The 18,265-nt window shown below is 44.1% G+C and overlaps 1 protein-coding gene across 7 annotated transcripts in view; it reads right to left on the bottom strand.

Annotated features, from left to right (window-relative positions):
• Positions 1 to 225: 225 nt before the first annotated feature.
• The window catches only part of LOC142466881 (uncharacterized), a 55,748-nt gene continuing 37,708 nt past the window's right edge, over positions 226 to 18,265 (bottom strand). For 4 of the 7 annotated variants that reach the window (XM_075572452.1, XM_075572453.1, XM_075572455.1 and 1 more), the window contains one exon: positions 226 to 2,480. In XM_075572452.1, coding sequence (XP_075428567.1) covers positions 361 to 2,480 — 2,120 coding nt within the window. In that variant the 3' untranslated portion in view covers positions 226 to 360. Of the gene's footprint in view, positions 2,481 to 5,088; positions 5,183 to 8,131; positions 18,134 to 18,265 lie in introns of those variants that run through there. The other 3 variants (XM_075572456.1, XM_075572457.1, XR_012788265.1) reach the window with 3 other exon arrangements.

Here is an 18,265-nt window from a genome sequence, read left to right as displayed (position 1 = left end):
TTCTGTCCGTTCGGCTTCCTCAAGGCCATCTCAGCTGTTTTATACAGCCTCTGCTGATGTTTCAGGGTGAATTCTGGTACTTTTGAAGGTTTTATTTATATCATTATATAGAGCGGGACACGGAGCTAGCTGATCATACAACCATGCTCCTTGCCGTCGCGCATGCGCCTCCAGAACATTTTTTAAAAATAAAACCACAATAAAAATGATACAGATAACCTTCATTTATAGTTATAACTTTTTTTATCCTTTTAAAATGCACATTTTATGCACCATAAACTAGTCACTTTTCATTGTGATTTAGCGTAACACAGATACACGTGTGCACTTATATGTGAGCATCTTAGTCGCTGGTTATCCTTAAACATGCCTGGCTTTAGAGAAATGTCCCTCCCCTGTGTGTGTTCTCTTATGTTTATGCAGGCTGGAAAAGTGACTAAATCCCTTCCCACATTCCCCACATACATGCGGTCTCTCCCCTGTGTGTGTCATCTTGTGTATGTTCAGGCGGTATAACTGACTAAATCCCTTCCCACATTCCCCACATACATGCGGTCTCTCCCCTGTGTGTGTCATCTTGTGCTTGTTCAGGCAGGATAACTGACTAAATCCCTTCCCACATTCCCCACATACATGTGGTCTCTCCCCTGTGTGTGTCATCTTGTGCTTGTTCAGGCTGGATAAAAAACTAAATCCCTTCCCACATTCCCCACATACATGTGGTCTCTCCCCTGTGTGTGTCCTCTTGTGTATGTTCAGACTGGATGACACACTAAATCCCTTCCCACATTCCCCACATACATGCGGTCTCTCCCCTGTGTGTGTCATCTGGTGCCTGTTCAGGCAGGATAACTGACTAAATCCCTTCCCACATTCCCCACATACATGCGGTCTCTCCCCTGTGTGTGTCATCTTGTGCTTGTTCAGGCTGGATAAAAAACTAAATCCCTTCCCACATTCCCCACATACATGTGGTCTCTCCCCTGTGTGTGTCCTCTTGTGTATGTTCAGGCGGGATAACTGACTAAATCCCTTCCCACATTCCCCACATACATGAGGTCTCTCCCCTGTGTGTGTCATCTGGTGCCTGTTCAGGCAGGATAACTGACTAAATCCCTTCCCACATTCCCCACATACATGCGGTCTCTCCCCTGTGTGTGTCATCTTGTGCTTGTTCAGGCTGGATAAAAAACTAAATCCCTTCCCACATTCCCCACATACATGCGGTCTCTCCCCTGTGTGCGTCCTCTTGTGTGTTTTCAGGCTACATAACACACTAAATCCCATCCCACAATCCCCACATACATACGGTCTCTCCCCTGTGTGTGTCCTCATGTGTGTGTTCAGGTTGGATAAGTCACTAAATCCCTTCCCACATTCCCCACATGCATGCGGTCTCTCCCCTGTGTGTGTCCTCTTGTGTGTGTTCAGTCTGTATAACCAACGAAATCCCTTCCCACATTCCCCACATACATGCAGTCCCTCCCCTGTGTGTATCCTCATGTGTGTGTTCAGGCGGGATAAGTCACTAAATCGCTTCCCACATTCCCCACATACATGCGGTCTCTCCCCTGTGTGTGTCCTCATGTGTGTGTTCAGGCAGGATAACTGACTAAATCCCTTCCCACATTCCCCACATATATGCGGTCTCTCCCCTGAGTGTGTCATTTTGTGTATGTTCAGATTGTATAACCAACAAAATCCCTTCCCACATTCCTCACATACATGCGGTCTCTCCCCTGTGTGTGTTCTCTTGTGTATGTTCAGTCTATATAACCAACGAAATCCCTTCCCACATTCCTCACATACATGTGGTCTCTCCTCTGTGTGTGTTCTCTTGTGTGTGTTCAGGCTGGATAACTGACTAAATCTCTTTCCACATTCCCCACATACATGCGGTCTCTTTCCTGTGTGTATCCTCATGTGTGTTTTCAGGCTGGATGACACACTAAATCCCTTCCCACATTCCCCACATACATGCGGTCTCTCCCCTGTGTGTGTCATCTTGTGTGTGTTCAGGCTGGATAACACACTAAATCCCTTCCCACATTCCCCACATACATGCTGTCTCTCCCCTGTGTGTGTCCTCTTGTGTGTGTTCAGGCTGGATAACACACTAAATTCCTTCCCACATTCCCCACATACATGCGGTCTCTCCCCTGTGTGTGTCCTCTTCTGTAGGTTCTGGTCTGATAACCAAGTCAGACTCTTCCCACTTTCTCCAAGATCTTTTCTTGTGGCAGCGGCTAATATATATATTTTGGCATGAGAAGCAGTTACATTGTTTATTAATTGCCTTGACTGGTTGAAAGATGCATTTTCTGTCATATTTATTGGAATGTTGCAAGATTGTTCTGTCTTCATCTTTTCCATATACTCATTTGGGTGTCTCAACTTCAGATGTTTGAGAAGGTAATCCTGACTGATAAAAGCAACCTCGCAGTGTTGGCATGGGTGGATTATTGGAGCTTGTCTTTGTACTAGACGAAACAAAAAAAGTCACTGTTACACAAACTGTCTTACAAAAGGTCATGAAGGCGAAGTAAGTTGGCATATCACAAAAAGTTCAGGATGAAAATAAACTGTAGATGTACATTGTAAAAATGAAGGGATAAGCACAGCATGTGCAGCATTAAGGCCCGGAGAGCAGATGTAGTGGATCATACATTTAAAGTGGATCATAATATTTAACGATTTAAAAGGAAATCTCAGTTGCTGCAAAACACCAATTAAAGTGGCAGAAATGTTTTACAATCCTTTGATATTAAGTGTGACGGTGAGGGGGTAACCAGGCTCACTAATAAAGGTTAAGCCCGTCTGGTTGCCCCTGATCCATGTTTTGGAGTCCTGGAATGTCAGCTCTTGGACCCAGCTGTTGCATATGTATTACCATGCTTGAATGTAGATTATGTGACAATAAATAATTTTTGTATTTTTACCTTTCATGGGGTGCTAGCACGTGGAGATTGCTAGGCTATGAGTTTCAGGGTGGGTTTTGCGGATAAACGTTTGTCAGAATGTGTCTACAGAGGCGACACACTTTATTTTAAAAGGGCTAGTTCCGCAAGCCGGGAGATTTCCTGGCTTGCTAGCCAAATCCCCTCAGCGTGCCGCGCGTCACCGATGCGCGGTCACGCTTCATCGGGTGCCTGTGCCCTCTGCGCGTGTGCCCAGGGCTCCCCGAGGGAGCCCTGGTGTCCCGCGATGTGGGGAACGGTGGTGGGGGGTTCCGGGGGACCCGGCGGACCCGGAGAGGGGAAGAGGAAGCCCCGATCGGAGGACTGCTCCTCCGAGGCTTCGGCGCGCGCACGGGACACCCCGGCGCGCGCCCGGTTACTGTCGCGGCCGAGACCGGGTAAATGTTTAAATAAACTCGGCCGCGACAGTAGGTAAAGGGGTTCCTGAGTTACTGGAGACCCCAGACATGCACCCGAGAATCAGGTCGGATTCCTGGATACATTAAAGCACATTGCTACGGTAAAACATCCCATTGAAAACGTTGTTACGACTCACCGCTACAATTCCCTGCTGCAGCACAGACCAGAAAGGTAAATTGGGCATAGGGGATCAAGGTATCCCAGAACATACAAGGGGTCCCTAGTATAAGGAGGGATGGCCAGTTAAATGCCCAAGGTAGAAAAAAGGAAAAAGTAATCCCTATAATGCTTGCACTCAACCTCTTATTTTTACTAAAAGAGGTGAAACATTTCACCTCCACTAATGTATCTTTTATTTTGCACAATTTGTCTTAAAACCTATATTCAAATAAGCGTATCAAATCAGTTCTATATGTAAATGGGACTGATTTGACAATAATGCCTAGGATAATTCATATATAGCTTGGTAGCCACACACAAGTGAAGATAATAAACGTTAGTGTTAGAGAAATTGTGTGATGTTTACCGTGAATCCCCAAATTTAATAAAATGCACTATTAATGTGTAAACATATATATCATGGTGTGCAAATAGTGATGAATGGTGAAAGATTTTATATTAAGTAAAATAATAAAGATAGTGGTGTGTGGTTATTTGTTCCTTTCTTTGCTTCCTAATAAAGTTTGTTCAAAAAGCAAACAGGATGTATTCTCTTGTTTTCAATCATGTACCTATAATAGCAAGCTGTACTTTAAGTAGTACTCAATATATTCAACTTCTAGTAGTCTAATATGGTTATACATAGTAATTGCATGCACATATGAGGCACCTGACTGAATATTTGCTATTGGCAAGTGCTTTCTCTTCTCCTCAAATTACATTGCTCTATATTTTGTATTTAAGAGCTCACAAATGTCCTATATATATATTTAGCCTCTGTGGTATCCTATTTCATTAACCATAATTAATGACTTGGTTCCCACTTCCTGTTCATATACATATATTGTACAACATATATTAAACAAAAGTATATATAGGAGCGGTTAATTGTAGGGGTAGTTGGAGCTCACAAAGTGCTGTATCAAGCACTGTGTCCCTGCTGATCCTAATTCCCTCCGTTTATTGCCTAAGTTGTAAGAGGAGTCTGTGCAGGAACCTAACTGCTAGTGGATTCCTTCACGGTCCACATCTTTGTTACACTTGCTATATAGATACAATGATATTCCTAGGCAAATCTTTGCTCGCAAACTTTGTTGCGGTCTCGCTTAGAAAAGGGATGACTATGACGTCAGATGTTATTCAGACTTAATTAAGCTATACCAATATCATCCAGTGTATTCCAGAACTGTGATGTTTTAATACAATTGTTTAAACGTTATTTTAAGGGAACAAGGAGTCTGTACGTTGTGTTACTGATTCTCCCCCATACAAAACATTGCATTTTATTAAACACAATCACACACACACACACACACACACACACACACACACACACACACACACACACACACACACACACACACACACACACACTGCATTTTGAAAGCGACAGAGAGAATAAAAAAGATCACCTGCGAGCACATTCACATGTCTTAGACAGGTATGCAACCCTGCCTTTCACCATTATCACCTAGCATACAGTGCTTCCACTGCTATGCAAAGAAAACTCGGGCGCAAACTCAGAAACCAGCGAGTAAACGACTGATACTACCTTGAACCAGTCCCGAAAGTATTCCCCACTGGTGCAGACACGCAGGGGTAAACACGTTCCTGCTGCTCAACCCCTCTAGGACCAATCCATGATCCTTAAAAGCAAGTACAGAGAGAAAAATAAGGGAGCAAGGAATTATGGAATGAACATAAAAACATTAAATGCCCAGAGCTAGCAATGCTGCAAAAATTGTTCAGATGCTTCAGAAGGATCTAAACCGAGAGGAGATTTAGGAGATAGGAATAGGACGAGACGCCGAGATGTAATTCTGTGAATACTGTGAAAATGTCCCCTCCCCCCATGTTAGTTGCTGTGTTCTATCCCTTATGGTTGCCCCCCCTATCCTCCCTCCATCCTGTGAGGGACTGACGTATGCAATTTTTATACAACACTTCAAATATGTATGTTCAGTAAGGTGAGATATGTGAATGCCGATGTACTGTAATGTGTAACAATTTCCCAAACGTTTTACCCTTCTGTACCCCAATATTACAATAAAAAAATCTGTTTAAAAACAAAAACAAAACATAAAATGCACAAATACAAAGTTATAATACAGTTGTGGGAAGGCTGCTACTTGTAACCTGCCCACCTAAGACACACAGAAGAGCACAAGGGTTAATCAGCACAGTCAATGCACTTATTGTATGTTCCAATGAGGGGGAAGGGGGGTGAATGGAGTAGAAATATATATACAGCTGCGCCAGCCTTTATTCTAAAGCCTCACACGCCGTACCGCTCTGAATACCGGGTCATGACGTGGTATGTTTTCCAACCGTATAGCAATTGACTCGGGTTTCTATCGGTTTTTCTATCGCATGCAGAATCCATTTATCCGGCACTGAAAATTGCATTTTGGCGTTGTCTGCAATACCGTCTAGAAACTCAAGTGGGCAATCGCGAGCGGTTGTCTTAAAAGTCTAATAGCAATTCAACCTACACAGTACAGCCGTACAGTTCTGCAAGTCTCTGTGTGTGTGTGTGTACTGTACAGTAATTGTACTTTGAAGATTTATATTTGAAGCAGAGATTAACGTTACGAGTTCATACTGTATACAGTAGTCTGGGGCTCCTTAGCTATAAAGATAAAAAATATGAGGACACATACTGTACTGCAGGGGGGCGCAAACTTTTTTCCCTGCGCCCCCCTACCGGCGGTCCCCTCACTCCCGCGCCCCCCCTAACCTCCACTCACCCGCTCTCCGGCGTCATGACGTCATGTTGCCATAGCAATGTGACGTCACATGACCTGCCGCGTTGCCAAGGCAACGCAGGAAGGAAGCCGGCGGAGCCTAGGTAAGTGAAGGTTTACAGAGGCCCTGCAGCTCCCCCGGCACTTAATTTTAGTGCCTTCGGAAGCACGCAGGGCCTCTGTAAACCCCGCGCCCCCCGTCGGCAGTCTCGCGCCCCCCCTGGGGGTCGCGCCCCCCAGTTTGCGCACCGCTGCTGTACTGTATACAAAGGGAAAAGAAGTACAGTATTACAAAAATATAACGTCACGTCTTCCGAATATAAAATATTTTTTCCGCTCATGCGGATTGGAACCTTGTTGAAACGCATACTGTATGCGTGTCATCACATTTCTATATGTATTATTTATTAATCCATACTTTTGCTAGACTTGTTCTTCTTTTCCTGTTTTTATTTTATGTGCATGCGTGTATGTCTCATTGGAACCTTGTTGAAACGCATATGCATGTCATCACATTTAGGCGCATGCGTGTATGACTTCTCATTCAATTTGAATTTCAAGTCTAAAAAAAACCAAAAACTTTTTTGTTTCTCGACATGGGCTTGGATAACAATTTTGGCTATTCTGAGATTCAATCACTATTGTAGCTTTTTAATTCTACACTAGTCATGTATGTACTGTATGAGGTGGGTGGCATACTGTGATTTTTATATGGGGGTGTGGGGCTCAAAACATTATGATGACCTGTTGAAAATATTTCTTTGAACTAATAATCCAGCATATAGCGCTCTCCCCCTCCCCCCACACACACACAAGGCAACAGTATTTCTGCTTCTCCCAAACCATTCATTTGTAATTGCTGGTTTTGTTTAATCTTAGGGGCTTTGTTTACAGTAATTGTGTCACTGAGTCTTCTTGAAGCCTTTGAGTCTTAACGCATGAGCACGTGTGATAATCCCTTCTCGAATTACTCGAATGGCTTTGTTGAGCTGTATTGTCTCCCCCGTTCGCGCAAACGCATGCACATGTGCAATAACAGTCATAATTTATTTTGGGGGGGGGCATGGGATGAGTTCAACTGCTGGCCATAAGATTTCTCTGAACCACTAATCCCGCACACACTGCGACTGCAGCACCTACTGTAGCCCACCCCCAACCAGTTCACACACAAAGCCAAACTTTACCCAAGCAATTCACCTGTGATAAGCCCTTCATGGAGAATCCCCCACATTCAAACTGAATTGCGAGTTCAAAATAAAATAAACCCTTTAAGGACTGATTTAAATAAACCATAATCCTAATCATGTTTTTGATAAGTTAATGTTTGCCATTCTTTCTTTTTCTTTGGGAGGGTGGGGAGGTTTCAATGATTCTCGTGAATTTAAAGGATTTTTTTTTAATTTGATCAGGATAAACATGGAAAAATGCAAATAATCAGGAATAAAACAAATTTACAGTCTTTATATTCTTCGTCATGGCCGCATTGCATTCTGTAGTTAAATGAGAGGAGGGGGGGGGGGAGGGTTATGTAAATTATGACTGTGGCTACACAATACACACAGTTTACTAATTTTACACATGATAAACCCCAACCCCCTCCCCCGCCCTTCCTTTTTTAGTGCAGCTCTGTCTGAAAAGAAAAATTGAGTGCAGTTAAGTGCATTGTGTACAGTATCACTACTACATATTGGACTATGCAGTTACTACTGTCAAACTATACTGTATACTGGAAATCTATACTACATTATAACTACTGTATAACTACTTTATAACAACATTTTTAGTGCAGCAGCTCTGAAAAGAAAAATGAGTGCAGTTAAGTGTATATAAAACAATCTGTGCCATACTTACCTGTACCATACTTGGTGTACCTATTTTTGATGGTTTCACCACTTTTCTGATATGATCATTGAGCTGATGCCATACCATTTCGATAGGATTGAAATCTGGCAATCTGGAATTGGAGGGGTGAAATAAAGAGAATTAGTTAAAGAGATACACAGTAAACAGTGTAAAAAATGAGAAACTGTTACCGTACTTACTCCGCTGACGTCTTAACCCAGTTGATACCGCTGGCAAGCATATGCGCAGTAGACGCGGTGTGTTTCAGATCATTGTCCTGGTAGAACCAGTGACCATCTGGGAATTCACGTGTAATGTATTCCACAATCTTGGGCACTATATCCTCTTGTAAAAATACTTTATTCATGATTCCTGTAACAAGAAAAGTGCTCCAAACACTGCACACTTGTACAGTGCATAAGGCAACAGCATGTGACTGTGCATTATTTTACTGTCAAAGATGATGATGAATCCTGGTCCACGTCTAGAGATCGCACCCCACACATGCAGCTTCACTGGGTGTTTTGGACGCCGCTTCATAGATAAGCATCCTTTTTTGTGGAATGCAAAAGTGGCAAATTTCTCCAGCGATACAGTAGACTCGTTAGTAAAGATGCAATCCTGAAAAGTCTTGCGACTTTCGATCCATGCCCGTGCCTGGTCCACTCTTTTGATCTTACCTTTGATTCTACCTATTACCCAAGGTGCACAAGAACCCTACCCACCCCCCGGGAAGGCCTATTGTATCTGGCATAGGGGGGCTATTCGAACCCATTTGCCAATTTATAGACTCTTTTCTGCAACTGTCAGTGGAGACTCTGCCATCCTATATTAGGGATACAATGGATGTGTTGGCGCGTTTGGCCCACATCACGGTTGATGACAATACACTTCTCGCAACCTGTGATGTGGAGTCCCTCTATACTTGTATAGATCATGAGGATGGCTTGCGCGCCACACAGTTCTATTTATCCATGCAGAATGTCTCCGCTGGCTTGATGGACCTAGTCCTGAAGTTATTGAGGTTTATCCTCACGCATAACTATTTTATCTTCAGGAATAGGTACTACTTGCAGAAGAGAGGCACTGCAATGGGTGCCACGTGTGCTCCCTCCTATGCCAATCTCTTCCTGGGTTGGTGGGAACGGGAGATTGTGTTCTCAGAGGACAATGTTGAATTTACTCAACATGTGTTGCTGTGGTTGAGATACATCGACGATGTGCTGATTCTCTGGCAGGGGACTGCTGCTGGGTTCAAAGGCTTCGTCGATGCTCTCAACCACAACAACATGAATATCAAACTAACTTTTAGTTGCAGTAAGACACAGGTGGAGTTTTTGGATCTCTTTATCAATCTGGGGCCTGACGGTACACTCTACACAGACATTTTCCGCAAAAAAACAGCTACAAATGCCATACTGCATGCTTCCAGTTTCCACCCGGAACATCAAATCAGGGGCATTCCCAAAAGTGAATTCCTGCGTCTGAAGCGTAATGTCTCTACAGAGAGGGGCTTCATTGAAAGGGCAGGAGAGATGAGGGAAAGATTTACAGAGAGGGTATAGCAACCGATGTGTGGAGAAGGGTTACAAGAAAGCTCTAAACACTTCTAGGGAAACTTTGCTGTGTCCAAAAGCAAAAATTGATTCAGACCATCAAATCCGTTTTATAGGAACGTATAACAAACAGTGGCACCAGTTGCGCCAGACACTGCAAAGTCATTGGAAAATCTTGATGACTGACCCAGACCTTAAAAGGATACTGGGTGAAAAAATCACAATGACCAGTCGCAAATCCCCCAATCTTAGAGACAAACTTGTGACGAGTCATTTTGTCCCCACTACAAACGAGACATTCCTCTCAACAGTCAAAAGAAAGGGTTTTTTCAAATGTAAAAACTGCTCTGCCTGTCGATACATGTGTCAGACAGATGTGTTTACAGATTTCAACAAGACAAAAAAATTTTAAATCAAAGATTGTCTTGGATGTAAATCAAAAGGTGTCATCTATTGCATTATGTGTCTCTGTGGTCTTCCTTATATTGGGATGACCACACGTGAACTAAGATTTAGAATTCTCGAACACGTGAGGAACATTAAAAATGCTTCTAAAGACCTCCAGGCTTTCAAAAAAATTACATCGGTAGCCCGACACTTCTGTCTGACACATGCATCAGACTTTACTCTTGTACAGGCATTTGCCATAGAGAAGGTGAGCCTTGGGCTAAGGGGTGGCGACTTAGAGAGGGCACTTTTACGCAGGGAGTCTAGGTGGATCGTTCAAATGGACTCAATGATGCCACGGGGCCTCAACGACTACCTAGGTTTCTCGATGTTCCTATAGACGCTACCCACAGCCCCTAATTTTGATGCACCCCCCTTTTTTTCACACACTTATAATTGTGTTAAAAAATTGTATGTGATGAGAATCTCATGCACTTCCCTTTCTCCCTTTTTTGCATCTTTCCCCATTCAATCATAGAGTCCTGGGTTTGAACTACATAGGATCATCAAGAATTTGGGACTTTATCTATACTGCATCCAAGATTGGACTAAAATGGCAAGATTTCATGTCGACATCTGAATCAGGAGAAGAACAACTCCATATATCTCCCTGCAAAGACTTTACAAAACATAGGACTATATCTGTATTCACCTTTTTTGGCTACACTATGCTATTACCTTCATTAATCTATACACAAGTGGAGTATATGGAGAGACTATAATGTATACTTTATTCTATAGACTCCCAATTTCTAAGGACGATTTCCTTGTGGAGTTATGGGGTTAAAACTCATGCACCCTTCTACGATCTGGAACTGTCCTATACAGATTCCCTTAGATTTATTTAGCATTTATCATGTTAACTTTGAATCCTCCACATGTATATATATGACGTTTAAGATATGTAGCAGATAAGGGTCATTAATAATTACAGAAGTATAGGAATTCATTTCTGTTCAAATAATGGTATAGTTGGTACTTTATGTGTTCTAAACAATGATTAAGAAAGTAATGATGTACTCTCTGACGCTACTCAATACTTATGATTCAATTTTAGTCACCACTATGCCTGAAGCACATTTCTGTGTGCTATTTAATCATTGACCACTATCAGTTTATGCTGCTATGTTACAAATACCAATATACTTATTGCAATTCTGTTTTGTTCATCCCTTCCCTGTGAGTATGTATACTTTATTAATAGCTTCATTCTGTTATCTTTATTCAGCATGTAACTGTCCCTTTAAAACACTGCGCATGCGCACGACACAGCGCTGTATCAGGGCTATTACTGAGACAGTGATTTGGCCTACATTCAGGGGCAGCATGCGCAGTGAGGCGGTCTGAAGTATAATCTAACTGAAATGCATGCCAGCTCTGCTGTGAATCAGCAAGGGGCGCCAGGGATGACAATGGATGACGTCACGGACATGCGCATTTGCAACCATTAGGTCCGCTTTGCCAGTAGAATTTGAGGGCAGCTTCCAGATAGAGTAGTGTAGGCGACAGCCTTGGCATAAACGCAGGCTGATGACGTCATGCGCATGCTCACTGTGTATTTAGGGAATTTATCTGCCATCACTGCCCTCTCCCATTAAGGTAGGCGTTGACACGGCATACCCCTACCATTGGCCCTTTGGTTATGACACTGTATGCAAGCTCATTATACCCATCTGTTTACCCTTTATTCCTCATGTTATCTATTGATTACATCAGGTGGCACCACTTACTGGCCCAATTAAATCCCTATTTAAGATGCATGTCACCCTGCCTACCGTACCACTCCCAGTAGAAGGCTCAGGCCGAAACGTGTAGGAGCAGGTCCAGTAGGCAGGATCCCCTGTTTTGTCCCCCCTTAGGGACATGTCCATCTGCTATGAGCTTTGCTCCTTGTTTCCTCCCCAGACACTGCTGAGTACCTGACTTGAGGTGATGTATTGTTTATTTTGCTGCTGCAGACTATGGTGTGCTTTTTTGACTGCAGTATGTGTGTTTTACATTGAGTCTTATTGACGTTGCATTACTCTGTATTTATCCCAGATTTAAGGGAGATAGAAGTGTATTGCTGTTCTTTGTATTAACCACGATACTTAGCCACCATTCTTTATCTGCGGTTAGCTTTACTATTTCCACCCTGTCAGGTACTTCAGAGCATTTATTCTGGTGACTCAGACTTTTGTATTGTCCCTCATGGGAATCTCTGGTTAGAGGATATAACAAGTTTTGCTTTATAGGGGATCCATGCCTTATTTTAAACTTTTCTGTGCTTTATATTTTAAATTTATGTTCTGTGACAATCCTTAATAAAATTTTGTGTATTTGTACTGCCAGGCAAACTAGAGTGCTTTTTTTAGGGCTCTTTTTCTCTCTTGCAATATATATAAATATACTGTAACATAATATAATATTATGTGTACTTTATGTGTGGGTGTCATACTGTTTACAGTATACTGTATACTGCATTGGGGTGGTGAGTGAGTCATAATGAGTAATAATGGAGTGAGTGATAATTAAGGAAAGAGGTGCAACTCACTTTGAAATATAATGGGTGTTGTGACAAACAGCTTACTCCGGGGCTCCGCCGCTTGTCCGGGACTGTTAGAACACTATCTTTTGGGGTAGGTTAAATGAGGAGGCGTCACGTACTGTTCCATTAAACAGGCTATGCCTGGTTTATTCAGTCCCAGGCACTGAGACTGCCACAGTGCATACAACAAAACACATCAAAACAAAAACTGCTCACCTGAGCGATAACTTAACTTAGATTTCCCTAACTCAGGGTGGAAGTGGCTTTTCCACTTCCAACAACAAAACAAGGTACTTTTGCAGTCTTAGCCAAATGAACAGAATGATTGAACCTGTTTGGGGAAGAGGCTTCTCCCCACTGTAGTTCAGCAGCCTTCCAGGCTCTGGGGAAGAGCAAACAGGAAATCAGTCTTACATACCTGATTTCTAATTAGCATGACAGGTGACAGAAATCAGGCAGGCAGACAAACTCTGGTCTGAATCTCTCATCCCTCAGTTCCAGCGCTTGCCAAACTGTGGGATGGAGTGCATGTATTATAAGGCTGCACTCCCAGGCCAGACAGGATAGAAACTGTTCAGTATCCTGGGAGCCCTATATATGGAATTTATTACCATCCCCTGGTTTCTGTCACATATCCTCCCCCCCAGCTCAGACCTAGAGGGATGAGCGACCATGGATATTAGGGAGTGCATCCTTAACAACCCGTCAGCATTGCCATGTTTGTGCCCTGACCTGTGTTCCACAGAAAATGTAAAGGGTTGTAGGCTTAGGAACCACCTGGTCACTCTAGCATTCTTTTCCCTGTTTTGACACATCCAGGTAAGGGGTGCATGATCTGACCAACCGGAATTTTCTCCCCAACAGGTAGTATTTGAGCGTCTCTACAGCCCACTTTATTGCGAGACACACTTTCTCTACTATGGAGTAATTTTTCTCCTGGGGATTTAGTTTCCTACTTAAATAAAGGATGGGGTGTTCCTCACCTTGAGACTCCTGGGAGAGTACCGCCCCCAGCCCTACCTCAGATGCGTCGGTTTGGACTACAAACTCTTTGGAGAAGTCAGGTGTGACCAACACTGGTTGGGCACAGAGAGCTTCTTTCAGGCTTCTGAAGGCCTGTTCGGGTTCTGGGGACCACTTTACCATTAGCGGTCCTCTTGATTTTGTGAGGTCGGTTAGTGGGGTTGCCTTAGTTGCAAAATTGGGAATAAACCTTCTATAGTACCCAATTAACCCCAAAAAGGTCCTTACTTGTTTTTTTGTAACTGGCTTTGGCCAATTTTGTATCACCTCCACTTTGAGTGTTTGGGGTTTGAGTAAACCTCTGCCAATAGAATACCCCAGATACTTGGCCTCCTCCAGACCAATGGTGCATTTAGCGGGGTTGGAGTTAGTCCAGCAGACCGAACTCCGTCGAGCATAGCTTGGACCTTTGGAAGGTGGGATTGCCAATCTTCACTATGGATTACCACATCATCCAGGTAGGCAGCAGCATACCGAGCATGTGGTTTTAAAATTTTATCCATCATTCTTTGGAATGTGGCGGGAGCTCCATGTAAGCCAAAAGGCAGCACCTTATACTGAAAGAGGCCGTCTGGGGTTGAGAAGGCTATCTTTTCTTTTGCCCTTTCTGTGAGGGGAACCTGCCAGTACCCTTTTGTTAGATCTAGGGTTGTGAGATATCGGGCTTTGCCCAGTCTCTCTACAAGTTCATCTACCCTGGGCATAGGATAAGTATCAAATTTTGACACCGCGTTTAGTTTCCGGTAGTCATTACAAAACCTTGTTGTACCATCTGGCTTTGGGACTAAGACTATAGGGCTGTTCCACCCACTTTGGGATTCCTCAATTACGCCTAGTTTTAGCATTTTTTTAACCTCTAAACTTATAGCCTCTCTTTTGGCCTCTGGGATTCGGTACGGTTTAAGGTTAACTCGGACCCCCAGTTCAGAGACTAGGTCATGTTCAATTACGCTAGTTCTACCTGGCTGTGTAGAGAAGATTTCTTTGTTTCTTCTCACTAAATTCTGAACCTCTTGTTTCCGATGAACGGACAGGGGTTCAGCTATGCTAACCTCTGGGTCAGTTTCTTGACTCTCTGACGGACCTGGGGTTACTAGGGTTGACAAGACTTCTCTATCTTTCCAGGGCTTGAGTAGGTTTATATGGTAAATTTGCTCAGGTTTCCTCCTACCTGGCTGTCTTACCTTATAATTTACTTCTCCCACTCTTTCCAAGACCTCATATGGCCCATGCCATTTAGCAAGGAATTTACTCTCCACGGTGGGAACCAGAACTAGTACCCTATCACCTGGAGAAAAAATTCTGACCCTAGCACCCTTATTATACGTATTCCTCTGGGCTTCTTGAGCTTTCTCCATGTGTTCCCTCACTATGGGTAGGACTGCAGCAATGCGGTCCTGCATCTGGGCAACATGCTCTATTACACTTCTGTAAGGGGTAACCTCGTGTTCCCAAGTCTCTTTGGCTATATCCAGTAAGCCCCTTGGGTGTCGGCCATACAATAGTTCAAAGGGGGAGAAGCCTGTGGATGATTGGGGAACTTCCCTAATGGCAAATAACGGGTACGGTAACAAACAATCCCAGTTTTTCCCATCTTTATCGACCGCCCGCCGTAACATGCTCTTTAAGGTTTTATTGAACCTTTCCACTAAACCATCTGTTTGTGGATGATAGACTGAGGTTCTGAGATGCTTGATTTTTAGGAGTTTACATAGCTCTTTTGTTACTTGGGACATAAATGGTGTTCCCTGGTCAGATAAAATCTCTTTAGGAATTTCGACCCGGGAAAACAGAACTACCAACTCTTTTGCTATGTTTTTAGCAGAGGTGCTACGTAGGGGAACTGCCTCCGGATATCGGGTGGCATAATCTAATATTACCAATATATGCTGATGTCCCCTAGCAGACTTTATTAGGGGTCCTACTAGATCCATAGCAATCCGGTCAAATGTTACCTCTATTATGGGAAGGGGTACCAATGGGCTGCGGTACACTTTGAACGGGGCGGTGATCTGACATTCTGGGCATGAGGAACAATAATTCGTCATTTCTGCCAGAACCCCAGGCCAATAGAAGCTTCGGAGAACCTTTTCTTTTGTCTTTTCCACCCCTAGGTGTCCCCCCAATGGATGACTATGTGCGAGGTGTAATACTACGTTACGGAATGTCCGTGGTACCAACAATTGTTTAGTTGTAACTGATTTCCTTTTATCAACCCGATATACTAGGTCGTTCTCTACCTCGAAGTAGGGGTAAGCAAGTGACCTATCTGGTTGGCCAGGAGTACTATTCTGGTCCCGTATATTTCCCCTTGCTACCGCTAATGTGGGGTCCTCCCACTGGGCCTTCTTATAACTCCCAGGACTGACCTCTAGGTCAGCGAGGGTCTTATCCGGTTCTGGGGTGGTAAGTGTCTGATCAACATCTTGATTTGGGGTATTCCCTACCAAAGTAGTGATGGGGAAGGGAATTTTACAGCACTCCTCCTTTTCCCCCTTCTTATTTGGGCCCTCGTCAACATCCATTTCTGAAAAAGGGAAAGGATTTGTTTCATCTAATACTTCGTTATGGTCCGCTATTGAACTCTGGGCGCTATTCTGAGCGGGGGACCACATTTTTAGAAAATGGGGAAAGTCGGTCCCTATTAACACATCATGTGCCAGTTTGGGTACAATACCCACCTTGAAATCTAAAGAACCAAACTCTGTTTGAAAAAAAACATCAACAGTGGAATATTCATGATTATCCCCATGTATTCAACATATTGCCACTCTTTGTGAACGGTTTCCCTGTTTCTTCTTAATGGGCAAGAGGTATTCGGACACTAGTGTGACCATGCTCCCAGAGTCAAGAAGTGCCCGAACCCTCTTACCATTAACCTTTACAAATGCCCACAGATGGTTATTCAAGGGGTCCTTTGGGTTAGGGCCCATACATTGGGACAACAGCGAATAAGGTTCCACGCTGTTGCATTGCATGGGCTCATCATTTAGTGGTCAGATTTTTGCTGTGTGGCCCCTCTCATGACAATTTACACATTTAGGTACATAGTCTGTGTCCCACTTAGAGCCTTTTCCCGGCTCCCCATGTTGGCTATTGCCCTTAGTGTGCGAGCCACTGTTGCTGGTGCTGCGTGAAGGTGGTCGCCGCTCTTCAGCGCCCCTTAACCCCGGTACCCTTTTACCGTCTCTGGAAGTGTCCTGGAACCTCGGGTAGTGGGGTTGCTCCACGACTGTGGGTTGCGGGTGCTCTTCTGCTGCATTGTACCTTTCTACGAGGGCCACAAGCTCATCCGCATTGTGGGGGTCACTCCAACTGACCCAACGGCGTAAGGCAGAGGGAAGTTTCCTCAAGAACTGGTCCATGACCAACCGTTCCACGATGTGGCTTGCTGAGTTGATCTCGGGTTGTAGCCACTTCCGGGCGAGGTGGATGAGGTCATACATCTGGCTTCGGGTGGCTTTATCCATCGTGAAGGACCATGCGTGAAACCTTTGGGTGCGAACAGCCGTGGTTACGCCGAGGCGGGCGAGGATCTCGAACTTCAATTTTGCATAGACGTTAGCTTCGGCTGGCTCTAGATCAAAGTAAGCCTTCTGGGGTTCGCCGCTTAGGAAGGGTGCGATTAGACCAGCCCACTCAGCTTCTGGCCATCCCTCTCTCTGTGCCGTGCGTTCAAACGTGAGAAGATAGGCTTCCACATCATCCGAGCGTCCCATCTTCTGAAGGTAGTGGCTTGCCCTGGTCATTTTCGGAACTGGGGCTGCCTCTGCCAGTGGAAGGTTACTGATAGTCCCCCTTAGGATCTCGAGTTCCTGCTGTAAGCCCTGAGCGAACCGCTGTTGCTCCTCTCTCAGCAAGCGGTTTGTCTCTTGCTGGTTTGCATTCGTCTGTTGTTGGTTTGCATTAGTCTCTTGTTGGGCTATCAACAGCTTTTGCTGGGCTTCATTCGCGTCTTTCTGGACAGCGACATTGCGTACCAGCGCACTCACCACGTCTTCCATCTTGTTTGGAGAGAGAGAAAAAAACTTTTTTTTTTTTTCTTCTTAAAGTTCTTTAACCCGCAGACCTTTTAGTGTTTTGCCTGCATTCTCCACCATATGTGACAAACAGCTTACTCCGGGGCTCCGCCGCTTGTCCGGGACTGTTAGAACACGGTCTTTTAGGGTAGGTTAAATGATGAGGCGTCACGTACTGTTCCTTTAAACAGGCTATGCCTGGTTTATTCAGTCCCAGGCACTGAGACTGCCACAGTGCATACAACAAAACACATCAAAACAAAAACTGCTCACCTGAGTGATAACTTAACTTAGATTTCCCTAACTCAGGGTGGAAGTGGCTTTTCCACTTCCAACAACAAAACAAGGTACTTTTGCAGTCTTAGCCAAATGAACAGAATGATTGAACCTGTTTGGGGAAGAGGCTTCTCCCCACTGTAGTTCAGCAGCCTTCCAGGCTCTGGGGAAGAGCAAACAGGAAATCAGTCTTACATACCTGATTTCTAATTAGCATGACAGGTGACAGAAATCAGGCAGGCAGACAAACTCTGGTCTGAATCTCTCATCCCTCAGTTCCAGCGCTTGCCAAACT

This window comes from Ascaphus truei, chromosome 15, assembly GCF_040206685.1.
Source record: "Ascaphus truei isolate aAscTru1 chromosome 15, aAscTru1.hap1, whole genome shotgun sequence".
In the NCBI taxonomy this organism is placed as follows: domain Eukaryota; kingdom Metazoa; phylum Chordata; class Amphibia; order Anura; family Ascaphidae; genus Ascaphus; species Ascaphus truei.
Note: the sequence above shows the minus strand (reverse complement) of the source record. Positions and strands in the feature narration are given on the sequence as shown.